This window comes from Dipteris shenzhenensis, chromosome 33 (genome assembly GCF_047967505.1).
Source record: "Dipteris shenzhenensis isolate YYH24624 ecotype China chromosome 33, Dip_SZ_1.0, whole genome shotgun sequence".
In the NCBI taxonomy this organism is placed as follows: Eukaryota; Viridiplantae; Streptophyta; class Polypodiopsida; order Gleicheniales; family Dipteridaceae; genus Dipteris; species Dipteris shenzhenensis.
In genome coordinates, this window is record NC_141628.1 from 28,869,867 (window position 1) to 28,885,175 (window position 15,309).

Sequence of the window (15,309 nt, forward strand, 5' to 3'; positions counted from 1 at the left end):
CAATCATTCCTCTCAACCTATGTTACATCTACCCTAAATCTCTCTAATAGTCTAGTCACTACTTAATCATGCACCAATCGCATAACTTTAAATAGTCTAGACTCTATCCAGTATTGTAATAGCTCTTAAAAGATGACCACTATTATTAACCTTCATTTGTCAATTTGCAAAAGCAAAATATGCAAATTGAACTTGCTTAGGTATGACATTCCTAAAAACTGAGAATCAATTGTCTCAACCTATGTTGCATCCACCCTAAAGATCCATAATAGTCTAGTGACTTCCTAATCACGCAATGAACCCCTAACGTAGGTATGACATTCCTAAAAATCTACAGTCATTTGTCTCAACCTATGTTGCATCTACCCTGAATCTCTCTAATAGTCTAGTCACTACTTAATCATGCATCGAATCATTCATCGACCGCATAAATTTAAATAGTCTAGAATCTTGGGGGGTTTGGACATGTAATGCACTGTGGCAAGTACCATGTGAAGAGGACATGTACACTTGGGAAGCTATTGTCCTTGTAAGACTCAAGGGGTGATATATATTATGCATATCCACACACAAAGGCTTAGGGTAATAGCCTTGGTGGTTGGCTACCACTCTTTTCACGTCATGTCCCATTTACTCTTTTCATTATGTACTCTATGTAAAATATCCATATAGCACTTTCACTAAAGGAGTATTTCAAGTCTCTTTTCATTATGTACTCTATGTAAAATATCCATATAGCACTTTCACTAAAGGAGTATTTACTTGAAACCCCTTGCATATGGATTTTTATAAGCTATATACACCTGTTCTTTAGAGTTTTTATTCTTTAATTTAAATTTATCCCTTGCGTAGATATTAGTTCTATAAGTTCCCCCAAGGTAGATAAAACCATTGCTATTGAATGCATGTGCTATCTTACTCCCCGACTGAGAATTATATAATGTTGTTGTTTCAATTGCAACACTGTTATAATTGATGCTATTACAAAAACTATGGTTATCTCAAAATCCATAGTTTTTCTAATCCATGCTTTTGGCCATCGGATTCCATTATGTAATTTCAGTATAATAGGAGAAACTTTTTAGATTCTCTGTCATAATAATCATTTCTCAACAAACCAAGTGTGGTTGACATCTCATTTCCCATAAATCCTGTGAAATTATTGCAACATGGATATGATGTGCAAGTTTCAGATGTTCATGGGATGGCATTGAAAACGTGTATTGTGCGAGGAAATTTAGATACAAATACCAAGTTCCAATAGATTCATGTGTGTTCTGTCAACCTTTCCATACACACCGCTTGCGTACGAATTGCAAGAAGGAAACTCTCTAAATGATGTGGACTCTAGTTAGTGCTATTTAAGGAATATGCATAGACTGGGTGCATGCTATGGTGGACCACTTTTTTTAACATGTGGTATTCTACTAAGAAATATTGTATTCTTAAGGTATTTTTATAGTTACCATTGGTATTCTAATACGAAATTCAATGTGGAGTACCTACTATTAGCTCTTAAAAGATGACCATTATTATTGACCTTCAATTGCCAATTTGCAAAAAGGAAATATGCATGTTGGACTTGCTTAGGTATGGCATTCCTTAAAATCTACTATTAGCTCTTAAAAGATGACCATTATTATTGACCTTCAATTGCCAATTTGCAAAAAGGAAATATGCATGTTGGACTTGCTTAGGTATGGCATTCCTTAAAATGGACAATCATTTGTCTCAACCTATGTTGCATCTACCCTAAAGCTCCATAATAGTCTAGTGACTCCCTAATCATGCACTTACGTAGTCATACCTAACCATGCACGGACCCCATAAATGTAAATAGGTTAGACTTTAGGTGGTGCATGGGACATCTAATTCACCGTGGCAAGTACCATGTGAAGAGGACACCTTGACTCAAGGGGCAATATATCTTATGCCTAGGGCTTAGGGTAATAGCCTTGAGAGTTGGCTATCAGCCTTTTCACATCATATCCCCTTTACTCTTTCACGTGGTTTCCCACTTGGTAACCTTACGGACGTTCAACTAAACACTACTCAATTCCTAGCAATGTGAGCATTTTACATGCCATATCACCCTTGTTCTTGTGAGCATTCTCCCCTGCATAAGCACGCCATGTGAGCATTTTACATGTGAGCAGCGCGCACCTGCTTCTGGTTTCTGGAAAGTGTCCGGGCGGAGCTTGCCACCCTTTCGCTATAAAAGATGCTCTTGCTCTATCTTTGCTCTCATCACCTCATGAGGTTGTCGTTCCTAGGAAGCATGTGACTTGGTCTCACTACCGCAGGCTTGCCACCCTTTCGCAAACTTGCTCTAGCTTTGCTCCCATCACTTTTTCGTCCCTTCGAAGCATCTAATGAACTTGCTCTTGCATCCATTCTTCGTCCCTGTGCTGATTCAGTTTCGTCAAACCTTCCGTTGCATTCTCATTAGTGCACTGCGAGCTTCCACTTATGTGGACTCTCTTCCTTACGTGTTCATGAAATTTAGCTCTAGCCTTTGTTGCATGAACCACGCATCGTTCCAGTTCTGATTCCTAAGAAATAGCGCTAGCTGATTTATGTGAACTGGCGTTTCCTCAGTCGTCGGATTAAGGTTGTTTGCTACGACAACTCCTTTTTCATGGCACTTCACATGTGATTTTCACGTTCACAGCACTGCATTTTTGTCCAGATTTGTGAGTATCCTATGGCTTTTCAATTGAGCTCTAATCGTTCGTCAGACCTGCATTGCATTTCTCAACTAGTTCCGCACACTTATACAGTTCGTTGACAGCATTTATCTTGGTCTCTGCAGCTCGTTGCGGGGTGCGGCTAAGGTAAAAGCTTGCAGCATGGCGAGCAGGCCGGGAAATAGGGCCGGTGGTGAGGCGATACGCAAGCCTTCTGGCAAAAGTTTGAAAAGAACCTTGGAACCAGTTGATGCTCTGGAAGAAAACGCACACAACTGTCTCCGCATTGCGGTGCCCCATGATAAAGCAGAGGAAACGCTTGTGCACTTGCTTTCTTTCGCTGCAGCAAGCTTCCCTGGCCTGGATCTCACGGTAAATTTGTTTCAAATCCCTGCCTTTCTCAACTTTGTGGATGCCATTGCAGGCTCGGATTCCTCAGATATGGATGCCGCAAAGCATAGGCTAAGGGAGGAGTTATTTCGATTGTTCAAGTCTGGAATTAGTCTTCGTCCGTCTGTGCATGTCTGCTCACTCTTGAGAGTCCACCTTGATGAGTTGTGCACGTGCCTTGGGCATTTTCTCCAAGCGGAAAGTGTGCCTGTCGAGTCTTTGTCACGTTTAATCAAGGCGGTGATCGTCCTTAATCCGCAAGCAGCTACAGACATCCGTGTAGTGATCCGCAACTACGGTTTCGATGATGAAGGAAACCGCACACAGCCTGAAGAATGCATGACCCAAGAGCGTTTGGAGGCTATGATCCAAGACTTGAAAAAGAAACAGTCCCCCCCAACGCTTTCAGAGGTTCTCCAACTAGGATCATCAACAAAATTTCATGCCATTACCATCCCACGTCCGAGCCCTAGTGATTCTACGTACAAGTACATGGGCGATATGATAGTCGACAGACCTTTTTGGCCGGATCTTAATCGACAAGAACATCTTCTTTCCCGCTTGCGACATGGCCTCCAGCCTTTTGCTGAAGACGCTAGCGACGACGAAGACTATTTTTCGAACGACGGATACCAACATGAAGGCTCTGCTTGTGGGGGCTCCTCCGATGAAAGTCCGTCGTTTATAGAGTGTCTCTTGCAAATCATGCAAAGCTCAGATATTCCTTTCCAAATATCGTTGTGCAGGCTCTTGCTAGAGCAGAGATTAGGAGTTCCTTTGGTCATACCAGAGAAACTTAGTTCGTCCGATAGTGGTGTGAGTATCTCGAAGCACATTAACGTAGATGTTTTACGTCAAGTGCAACTAGCAAGCCAACAGTTCAGGTCAGTGGTAGACCATAGAAGCCTACCCCGTGTTGTCTTCCTGTCTGAGAGAAGTGTAGGTATCTCTAGAAGTGCAGAGATGGCGCAGAAGGTACTTGCATGCAAATTCTCAAGCCTGTGTCACCATGGACGCGCGTTGGCGGGTCCTGTTGTGGAAGTCGCTGTAGGATCCCTCGGAGAAGACCACTTGCCTTGCCTTGCATTTCTTGTATTTGGTGACTATAGCCAGCTGAGAGACTTTGTCAGGGAGATTGCAGATGTTGTGGTTGTAGAGGTCGCGGAGAAAGGTACAATACCAGGTTTGCTAGCGAAGGAAGACCTTTTTACAATCGAATGGTCTCTGACCTCAGAGGCCGGACGTACTAGAAGCAGCCACTTTACTGAAATATGGGGCCGCTTCAGTGACATATGCGGCTGCTCTTGCTCAGTCGAAAGCAAACTGAAGAAAGCTCTTAAGTCGGCCTTTGGAAGACTGAAGAACTCAGAAAGAGAAGAACTGGAAAGGTTGTGTTCAGCTCATTTGCCATTCCAGCAACCAATGGTTTTCAAAGATCTCCAGGAAACGTTATCTGGGGTGGAGTTCGCGGACGTCAGGGATACGCTCATTTTGCAAAAGGCAGAAATGCGGACTAATAGCCCCGGTGAAAGGGAGCTACTAGAGAAGGAACGGTCAACTTCTGCCAGAACAGTCGCGGAGCTTCCACTCATCCAGCTCTTTATCCAGTTATTGATGATCGACGATCCAGTGCTCCGCACATATGGGGTCATGATGATCCAACAGGTAATGAAAGAAAAGGAGGCGGACGTCGGCTTGGAGCATCTATGGCGGGAACTAGGTCACATGTATGTTGCGGATGTGGATCCCGTGATTCGTGGTGACCTACACTGGTTGCCCAAGCTTGCCGCAACACATTTACTGGATGGATTCCCCATGGAGGTTCTGGATGGCGATGCAAATCTGACGTGCAATAGTGCTTGGGTGACAGAGGTCTTGACACAGCTTGACAATATGCTAACCTCAGACCTTGGACGTCCACCAAAGGTTTTCGGTCTAAGCGTTCTGGGCCTGGAGAATAGTGGCAAGAGCAGCATTCTGAATCTCATGTTCGGCACCGAATTCCAAGATAGTGCTGTAATTCCATGCACTAATGGTGCACACTTGCAGCTCGTTAAGTCGCATGGGTGGCCCGGGGACTTCTACGATTATGTTCTGCTTCTGAACACAGAATGTTTCAAATCTCCAGTAGAATTTGGATGGTCAGCTGCATGCAACAATTTCTTGGCCAGATTTGCAATTCTAGCAGCTGATGCATGCATATTGGTGATCTCCAACACGAGTGATGCTGCTCTGAAGCAGGTCATGATCCACACGGTGCTGAAAGAATTCGAAGAATTGGCATTCGCTGAGAAGAAAGGGGGTCGAACACACCCAAAGATCATCTTCGCCTACACGGGTGTCGACACGTCTGACACTCAAGCATTAAAGTCCAAACAGCAGAAGCTCCTGGAACAGCTAAGGCAAGCGGCAAGAGAGAAGCTAGGTAGGACCATCTCGAATAATGAGTCAAACGAAGAAAAAGAAGACACTGTAGGAACTTCCTCAACAGAAAAGTGCTCCTTCTTAGAAAGCTTTCATGTGGATGAAGACGAGGAGAAGAGTGATGTAAAATGGATGGGACACTGGAGGAAAGGCGTGATGCTGCATGAGCACATTCCGGAGTGGGAATATGGGAAGAAGGTGGTGAAGCTTCGGGAATATCTCCACATGCGGGTAACAGAGAACGAACGATGGTGTGCGCGGAGCCTTGGAGATTGGAACGAGTGCATCACCGGCCTGACAGACCCGTCTATGGACTCTATGAGAGACGAAGCTGATCCGCAGAACGGATCCGATTTGGATTCGGTCGTGGATTCCAATGTCAACCAAGCTGATCTCCAGGATGAACTAGCAAAGGCTCGCAGAAAGGTGTTAAAAAAGTTTCTGGAGGAGTTTGAGGCCCTAGACGCCGGGCCAGACACTGCAGAGGAAGTCTACAACGTCCTCAAAGAAAGAGTGCAGAGTGTCTTAAGAGAGCAGACAGATGAGGTGTTGCGCTTGCTGGAAAGGAAGGGTCAGAAATGGAAGGAGCAAGAAAAAACGAAGTGGTATACTTTCCTCTCCAAGATCGATGCCACGTATAAGGGCAGAACGAAGGAATTGATCGATGGTGCAGCGAAGCTTGAGGAGGTTGTGGAATGTTTCGATCATGAGGTGCAACAAGAGATCGCAGATCGAAACGAACGAGGGAAGAAGACTAAGGATTCAATTTTCGAGCATGTGTTCGGGAAGATTTTGCAGAAAGCAGAAGGACAAGCCGAAGATCAGCAGGTGGAGGCGCAAGTGCGCCGGTCGTACGTGTATGCATGGTCTGTCGCTTCGGTCGCTTCCGAGGAGCAACAGCTTGAGGATGGAAAGATCAAGGATGAGCTCGACAAGGAGGTGGATATAAATCTCAAAGATGTAAAGCAATACTCAGGTGCGACAATTCGTAACTTCGAAAAGCTGCTCGTAGCTACCATGCTGAATTCTGTTGAGTGATTGATCTTTGAACTACTAAATTTGTGCTGTGAAATGAAAATTGCAGATCATATAGTGGAGAAGGTGAAAGAACGGACTGCCGACATAGTACGAACTTACTCCACTAAAGAGCAAGAAGCTGCCCATGTATACGTTCGAAAGGTGCTCACGGAGAAGGTGAAAGTCATTCAGCACCAGTGGCATCACGATGTGGCAAGGAAGCTGGAGGACCGTAAACTTGTGCTCAGGAGGTTCTACGAGCAATTTAACACACGCGGGATCGGCGATGCGGATGTGCTGTTTGAACAACTCAAAACACGTCTGAAATTCGGTTTCAAGCAGGCATTCCAGGAGAGTCTAGTGGCCAAAGCGGCCGATGTTTTGCAGGGCGCGCATTGGGTTTCAAGCTGGAAGGTGATGAGAGCATGCCTGGATCTGCACCTGGTGCTGTTGGTCAAGGGTGGCGAGAAGGCATCTGAGCGCCTGTTGAAACTTGTGGCCGACAGTAAGGTGCACTACGACGAGGTGACGGGGCTGCTCATACAACAAGCGGTGAAGCAAGAGTCGAGCGAATGCGGGTCCAGGTTCTGGGAGCGGCTGGATGAAGCGGTGAGGGTGGCAGCAGCAGAGGTGGTGAAGGAATCGCCATCAGATTCAAAGCAGCAAGTGAAAGTGTTTCTGGATAAGCTGAAGGGTCCTCTGAATCAGGATCCTGGGCTGCGAATTTTGGGTAGATGGATTTCTGGCATCAATCCGGAGGTGTATGGAGGGCAGGGGCTAGATTTTGTGGACGTTTCCAAGAAGTTCGACAAGCTACGCAAAGAATATATCGATGGCACGGAGCTGGCTACGCTTGGTGCCGGTTTAACAGCAAGGGTGAGAGAACGCATGGAGCTCTTGGACGACCTGCACTCTCGTCCACGATGCGACGCCGGATGCCCACGTTGTAATATCACCTGCGGCCTTGACTTAGGCCATCACGGCAGGCATGACACTCTCCACCAGCCCAAGGGTCTCGTAGGGGTCACTTGGCAGACATCCAGAGAATTGGTTCCCAATTCTTGCCTCCAAAGCGTTCAGCAAGGTGATACTTTTATCGATGCTAAAGGCATTTCCTACAAATATACAGATTTCGCCACAATCTTCCCTGACTGGGAGCTTCCCACAGACAAGTATACCGGCTCTGTCGAAGTCAGAGAATTCATCTTCTACAATTACCAAGAGCAGCTCACGCGCAAGTACCCCCATGCCAAGAAGCTTGAGAAAATGCCTCACTCCTACAACCACGACTTGGGCAGCCTCCACGATAAGCTCATCCACATTTTCCCCCCTTCGTCTTCCATTCCTCATGTCTTAAGCCAGGAGGTCGAGTGCTTCTTATCCACTCCCTTGGTAGCCATAAAGTAGGCCACCTCCCAGCCTTTCTTTTTTCACACATTTCGAGACCATATCTCACATACAATAGCTAGTTGCTCGAAAGAAAAACCAAGGGCAACGATAAATAAGGTACAAGTTTAGCGGCCTGAATTAAGTCTTTTGTACTAATCTACTAGCATTCCAAAAACCCTCTATTGTATCCCCGAAACCACATGCATGCAATTGCACTAAATAAAATCTCATCGTCTTCTTGCTCTTGCTTGGATGTTAAATTTCGGAGTAGGTAGGTTCATGAGATTTGTCATATATAATGGTGGCCGCCTAAGAAGGACAGAACTTCCACTTGGGTTTAAGAATGAGATTATTAACTTCAGTCTTCACTTTGACGATTATTACTTTGAGAACGACATGCAAAATGTTCTCATCACAAGAATTTCATATTTCATGCATCCTATATGAAATTTTGAAACAATCATGAGGCATTTTGAGGCGATTTCTTGCAATTTGAGGTGATTTCTTGCAATATGTTATCCATTTTGAGGCATTCCAATTCCGTCATGTGTTATAAGTGCTTAAGACATCTTTTTTTCTCATAACCCTCAAAGATAGTTTTAGGAATTTTGAGACAATCCACTGAATTTAAGACTATGCGACTTTAAATTGAAAGATAGTTTTAGGAATTTTGAGACAATCCACTGAATTTAAGACTATGCGACTTTAAATTGTGATCAAATTCATACATTCTAATGGGTTTGCTTACAATCTTGTTTTTTTATATCCTTGAAATCTTGTTAAGAAAGGATGGTAGAGTCCACCATCAACTTGTCTTTGGTGTTTCAAATTGGTAATCTAGCACCATTGCACCACAAACTCACAAATCTCCTTAAATTCGAGGATGATTCTTAAACATGGTTTGCACAAGATTTGACAATGGTATTAATTAGTATTCTAGGTCATCTTTACTCCATTTTTTAGTGCTTCTAGTATAGCTTCATATAATCTCCACCATCCTGAATCCCTCATTACAATGTTTCTCACTCTTCCAAACTTATTCCGTGTTGATTTTTTAATCAAGTAGATTATCTTATCTAAGTATTATTTGTGGGTAAACTTTGTAATGTCGCAAAGGCATGAAGCTAGTTTCCACCATCTTTGACATTTTTATTGTAGAATTTCCTCTTTTGTGTGTGCATATATATGTAAGGCAACATAGAAGCACAAAAGGTCAAAATGGTCATGTGGATGTACAATAAGCCATGGTCCGAATTCCTTATGATCTGTTAAAATTTATGAATATTTGTTTTCAGAATAGTGTTGGAAGATTTTTGGTTGCGTTTCTTCACCACTCTATTTTGGCATCGGACCACGAAAACTTGATATGTTTCATATTGATTTTCATTCATAGCTTATTTCTTAACAAAGAACCAAATCATTATTCATGTGTAGTTAAATTAAAATCACATCATGTTAGAAATAATTTGTAAATTTATATTTAAAATTTTAATATATAATTCATAACTAATAAGACAATGAAAGTGGTCAAAGTCAAAACTTATTCTCAGTTATTACAATGGTAACTTAGTAAGGCCTTATGATGATATATATCTGATTTGGATGTGTGTTGCAATTGAGAGTTATAGAGTTAAACACCTCATCAAAAAGCTATAGAAAAGTAATCATATAGTATTGGGCTCCTACAAGAAAAAGGGGATGCACTGACGTAGCTATATACAAAAACTATTGGATCAAGCAATGGCAATGCAACAAGTAATGTGACCTAGTGAGTTGGTAAGATTTTTGGAACTGGAGCACAACCAACTTGAAAGTTATTCTATTCATAGATCATAGGCATATATATAGTTGAGGACTAGGCTCAGTTAGAGCGAGCTATAGTATAGCTTTAATACCCCCACTCAAACTAGGCCCTCTAGCTACAAATGAAAAAGACCTTGGGAAGTACAAGGGAAAAACCCAAGCCACTATACATATATCTATGTGAAAATATATATACAAAGGATGGCCATAGGCCAATTTAAATGATATAGTGTAATGTTGGATGATACAGTGCAAATTGCATGTGGATAGTACAAAGGCATAATACAAGCACTTGTGCATAGTACAATGCAATGTATAGGCACTATGTTTGGTGCATGATACAGTGCAAAGTATGTGTGGAAAATGGAAAACTCTGCCTGGAAATGTCAACTTGTTTGACATAGTGATGATGCATAATCAGGTCTTGAGATCATGGATGTTTTTATCAAAGGTATATATATATATATATATATAAATATAAAATCCTAGCAAAAGTTTATCAAGCTATTTTTTTTAGTTTCACAATATTAATAGCATATAGAACGAATTTGTATATTTTCTTTTAAATTTTGAAGTAAAATATGTAAATCCTGGGCGAAACTTGCAAATTTTTAACATGAAAGTTTCAAATCCTGGTGAATATTTCAAACATTTATATTTACTAGGGCATACAAACTTTCAACACCAATATAAGAGTTTTGCTTCTTAACGAAACCACAACAAGACAAAGCACCCATAGACGCGTGCACAGATGCGTTTCATGAACTAAAATAAAAACTTACGGGCGCGTCTATTTGCGCATCTATTTGCACGTCTGGAGACCCGCGTCTATTTGTGCATCTATATATCAGACTTACACGCGTATAGACGTGCACAAAGACGCGTAGATAGACGTGCTTATAAACGCTTTTATAACTCCTCCTCACTACCACATGGCCCAAAGCACTGTGCCATGCATCCGCCACCGCTCTCCCTGCTACTACGCCTGCTACCCTGTCGTGTCGAGCTCGTACGCTGGCCACTCGTAGTTGGGGACTGCACGGGACTACGCTGACCACTCGTAGCTGGAGAACCGAGTCTCAACGGCTGGGGAGTACGTCGACGGCTCACCGAGACTAAAGGACCTCCTGACGGCATGGGGGAAGGGGCATAAGACGGGATGGCAGAAGGGACATAAGACGGCATGGGGGAAGGGGCATAAGACGGTACGGGGGAAGGGGCATAAGACGGCTGTGCGGACTCCGCTGGGGTGATCTTAGCCGATGTGGGGTGGCTCGGAGTCTTAGTGCCAACTCCTGGGGAGTGTTAAGGGTACCCGTCATGTACCCGTATAACTCCGCAGGACTAGGAGGGTGCCCTAAAATGTTATATAAATCCTTCCATATCGATTCCCACGGATCAGGTGAGCTAGAAGCACTTTCTCCCCACATGTTAAACTGGAAAAAAGGAAACAAATCTATTACTTTGGGAGCTGAGAAGAAAGGGGAAAAAAAAAGAGGCTCTGTTAGAGCGCGTCTATAGACCCGTCTGATCTGCGCGTCTATAGACGTGTCTAATAGAGCATTTAACAATTCAAGTAAAATTGCGTCTAACATTTCGTCCAGCAATCCGTCTAACAGTGCGTTTACAAGCGCGTCTAACAACGCGTCTAACAGTCCGTCTAAACATCTGTCTAACAACGCATCTAAAAGCGTGTCTAACCATTCGTTTAAAACTCTATTTAACAGAGCGTCTGTGCGAGCGTCTACATACGCGTCTGTGTGTGTCTGTGACAAGCCAGACGCGCAAATAGACGTGCCTATAGACGCGCGTTTAGACGCGCCCTCAGACGCCTCTATACACGCACTCTGACAGGCGAGAATACTAAAAAGTTGAAAAGGACGTTTCGCCCGACAAAAGAACGTGTTGCTCATACCTAGATGCTGCGTTTTGTGGATGCGAGAAAGTACAAAACTGAAAAGAGCAAGCAAGAACAACTTCAAAAGGACTTACTTGGAAAAAGGTATGGAAGGATCTTTCTTTTCCAAACTTGTTTCTTCTCCTTGTTCGTACTCCTCCTCTTCTTTAGGCTTGGAAGCAAGTGTAGGTACGGTCCCTTTGTCTTGAGTGAAAGCTTGGAACTGTGTATGGGAGGCTCTCTCTTAAGCTTCGAATCTATAGAACTGCTAATAAAGAAGGAAGAAAGCCGCTCGCGAAGTTTAAGTAGTCAAAAGAAAAGCAAAGCGAGCGGCGTGCCGAAAAGCAGGTTTAAAAGTCACGTCTATAGTCGCGTCTATTAGCACGTCTATAGTCGCATCTGAATACACAGAGTAGATGCATCTATAGTCATGTCTATTAGCGTGTCTACAGGCGCGTTTAAATACATAGAGTAGACGTGCGTTTAGACGCGCAATTAGACGCGACATTAGACGCGATGATAGACGCGGCAATAGACGCAACACAGAGTTTTTAAGTTAAGCATTTGAAGAAGAGCAAATTTGGTGGGTTGTTTGTTTGTAGGATGTCTCCATCTTCAACAAGGAGCTCCAGTGAGGATGAATCCCTCCGTATCCACCATCGCGAAATGTGGTTGGAGCAAAAAATCAAATGTCTGTGTGATCGATGTCGAGGAAACATGTATCATGCACGCAGGATTATGCTCAATCATATCTCAAAGTATGGAGAATGGGATGTGACCGTAAACAGGGTAAGGGTTTGTAGGTTAAGGTTGATTGAGATACCTATGGGTGTTCATATGTTTGAGTTATAATGATCCCGTTTTAATTTGATACAGGATGCAGTGCCACACCCGCACATGTTACCCTATGCCCGTCGTGAGGAGGCGAAGCGTCGGCGATATGAGGTGGGATCTTCAGGAGGGACTGTTACGGATGCATGGAGATAGTAGCCCTCCACCATTACCTCATGAAGCCGTGGAGGAGGAGGTGTTTGATGATATGGTGTGGGATTTATATGTCCATCAAGGGAGGGATAATAGCATGGAGCAGGATGATCTTTTTACCGCAGCATCGACTCCACTGTTTGAGGGGTGCACATTCTCTGTTCTACGTGCCTCCCTTGAGTTACTAAACTTGCAAACCATCTATGGATGGAGCAATGCAAGTTTGAATGCATTACTCAAGTAAGCTTTAAAGTCGATTTTGCAAACATGGTGAATTATGCTAGTGCGTCAGTTACTCGAATGCTTTTCCTCATTTATGGTCTTCACGTGCAGGCTATTGTGTAAAATGCTTCCAAGGGAGAATAAATTACCGACCTCAAGAGATATGGCAAGGCAACATGTGACCTCTCTTGGAGGATTAGATTACAAGCACATCCATGCATGTGTCAACGATTGCATTTTGTTTCGTGGACTACATAAGGATGCAAGAGAGTGTCCTACTTGTGGAGAGGCAAGATATAGAGCAGATCTCAAAACCTTGGACGTGCCTCGTAAGGTATTGCGACATTTTCCCATAATCCCTCGCATCCAACATATGTTCAAGTGCAAATCTATTGCAGAGCTCATGTCATGGCATTCCTCCCATCGATCAACCAATGGCAAGTGGAGAACTCCCGTGGACTCTCCTGCGTGGAAGCATATTGAAGACACATGGCCAAGCTTCAAGGAAGAACCTAGGAGCTTGAGACTTGGATTGGGTATGGACGGTGTGAACCCATTTGGTCTCAAAAGCACGTCTTACAGTGTATGGCCAGTGGTATTGGTGAATTACAATCTTCCACCCTCTATGGCTATTAAGAAAGGACATGTCATGCTGTCCCTTCTAATTCCAGGGAAACATAAAGTCAAAAACCCTGATGTTTATTTGGAGCCTTTGATTGATGAGCTAGAGATACTTTGGAGAGGTATCGAGGTGCATGATGTGAGCAGGCCTCCCTCGTCACGAGACTTCAACTGCAAAGCAGTCTTGATGTGGACGATGCATGACTTCCCAGGCTATGGCGAGTGTTCAGGTAAGCATTGCATTTTTTAATTATGAATAGGCAAAGGACGTGGCACCCTAAACCCACCTTCCACTCTTAATTGCATCTATTGTTTCAGGTCTCACTACATCGGGTTACCATGCATGTCCTGTTTGTGGTCCTTCGCTAGTTGCCTCACGGGCAGACGCATTGAATAAGGTCATCTATGAGAATCACCATCGATTTCTCCCACCTGATCATCCTAGATATGTTGCCCCTTGGAATGAAGTCCTCCCACAATCACTCACCGCGGAGATTGGATGAGAATTTGGGACGGTTCCACGACTCCTCCACCACTTGGCATGAGCCGGTAAGGATTTGTAACTATTGGCTGGAAGTAAAGATTGGCTATATTGGTTGAAAGTGAAGACTGCACGCTAACACTTTATTTTGTTTAGATACTCCATCTTTTATCGTTTACCATATTGGTCCCACCTCAAGATCAATCACCTGCTCGATCCCATGCATATATTCAAGAATGTGGCATCTACCATTTGGGAGCATTTGAATGGGACACGAGATTTGGTAGGCATAAGGGAGGATCTACGTACCACAGGGAGGATGCGTGAAGCTTGGCCTCAAGAGAGACCAAATGGGCGTGTTTTTTTACCTCGTGCACCGTGGATGTTATCAAAGCTAGAGATGGCGACGGTGAAGCGCGCTATTGCTACAATTCGTACTCCCCTGGATGCATGAGGTGTTTGAAGGGAGCCTTTACAAAGAGCAAGAAAAGAGGTGTAGAGCAATTATATGGCTTGAAATCTCATGATTGGCACAAGATGCTCCAAGTAAGTATTTTATATGCATAATATCTTTTTCCTTTCAAATTTGTGAGTGAGTAGCTATAAGCAACTAATCAACCACCTCCTCGCGGGTTCAGTTCATACTACCTACTAGCATTTCACGTAGTGCATCAAAGGACGTGAAAGATTGTATTTACAAGATGGGCGAGCTTGTGAGGTACGTGAGCTCAAAGGAAATAGATCCCACCACGCTTGAGAATGCTCGAGTTATGTCAGTGGAGGCGGTTTGTTTAGTGGAGGAGACATTTCCACGTTCTATTCTCACAAGCCAACTACATCTCATAGTACATTTGGTGGATGAGATTGCTATATGCGGTACTATACATGCATGATGGTTGTTCTTCCTCGAGCGCTTCATGAAGACGTTGAAGGGCTTCGTGAGACAAAATGCAAGACCCGAAGGTAGCATGGCCGAGGGTTGGTTGGTACAAGAGTCACTTGTATATATTTCTGAGTTTCTTGTTGATGTGGATAGCTCTCTCCCACGACTATGGAGAGATGATGAAGACCTAAGGATGACCTCTATTGTGCCTCAAGGAAAAGGACACAACAAAGTAATAGACACGGAGTTGCATAATAGTATCAACCTCTTTTGCGTGCTTAATAGTGATGTGATGAAAAGATGGGTGACAAGATACGAGGATGCAAAGGCAAGAAGATAAGAAGAAAGGGCCCTCTTTCGTACACACCACGGATCTCGTGTGCCATACCCTCAGCGTCTAAGAGCACTTCCAAAGGATATTCATGTGGATTGGCTACTTGATGAAATGAAGAAAGCAGAGAAAGACGAGGGGATGCATATCACAATGGAAGAATGGGAGTATGCTAGGGGA

General features: G+C 43.7%; 1 protein-coding gene across 1 annotated transcript; it reads left to right on the forward strand.

The window, feature by feature from the left end:
- The first annotated feature begins 2,552 nt into the window (after window positions 1-2,552).
- Window positions 2,553-8,132, forward strand: LOC147879932 (uncharacterized). Its single transcript, XM_087371897.1, has 3 exons — window positions 2,553-2,611; window positions 2,813-6,477; window positions 6,586-8,132. Exons 2-3 carry the CDS (start codon window positions 2,850-2,852, stop codon window positions 7,923-7,925), a joined length of 4,968 nt encoding a protein of 1,655 aa, XP_087228023.1. The 5' UTR covers window positions 2,553-2,611; window positions 2,813-2,849; the 3' UTR covers window positions 7,926-8,132.
- The last annotated feature ends 7,177 nt before the right edge of the window (window positions 8,133-15,309 follow it).

Coding starts and splice junctions, on each gene's coding strand:
- LOC147879932 (XM_087371897.1), top strand. CDS start 2,850: ATGGCGAGCAGGCCGGGAAATAGGGCCGGTGGTGAGGCGATACGCAAG. Junction 6,478..6,585: donor AGATGTAAAGCAATACTCAG/GTGCGACAATTC, acceptor TGAAAATTGCAG/ATCATATAGTGGAGAAGGTG.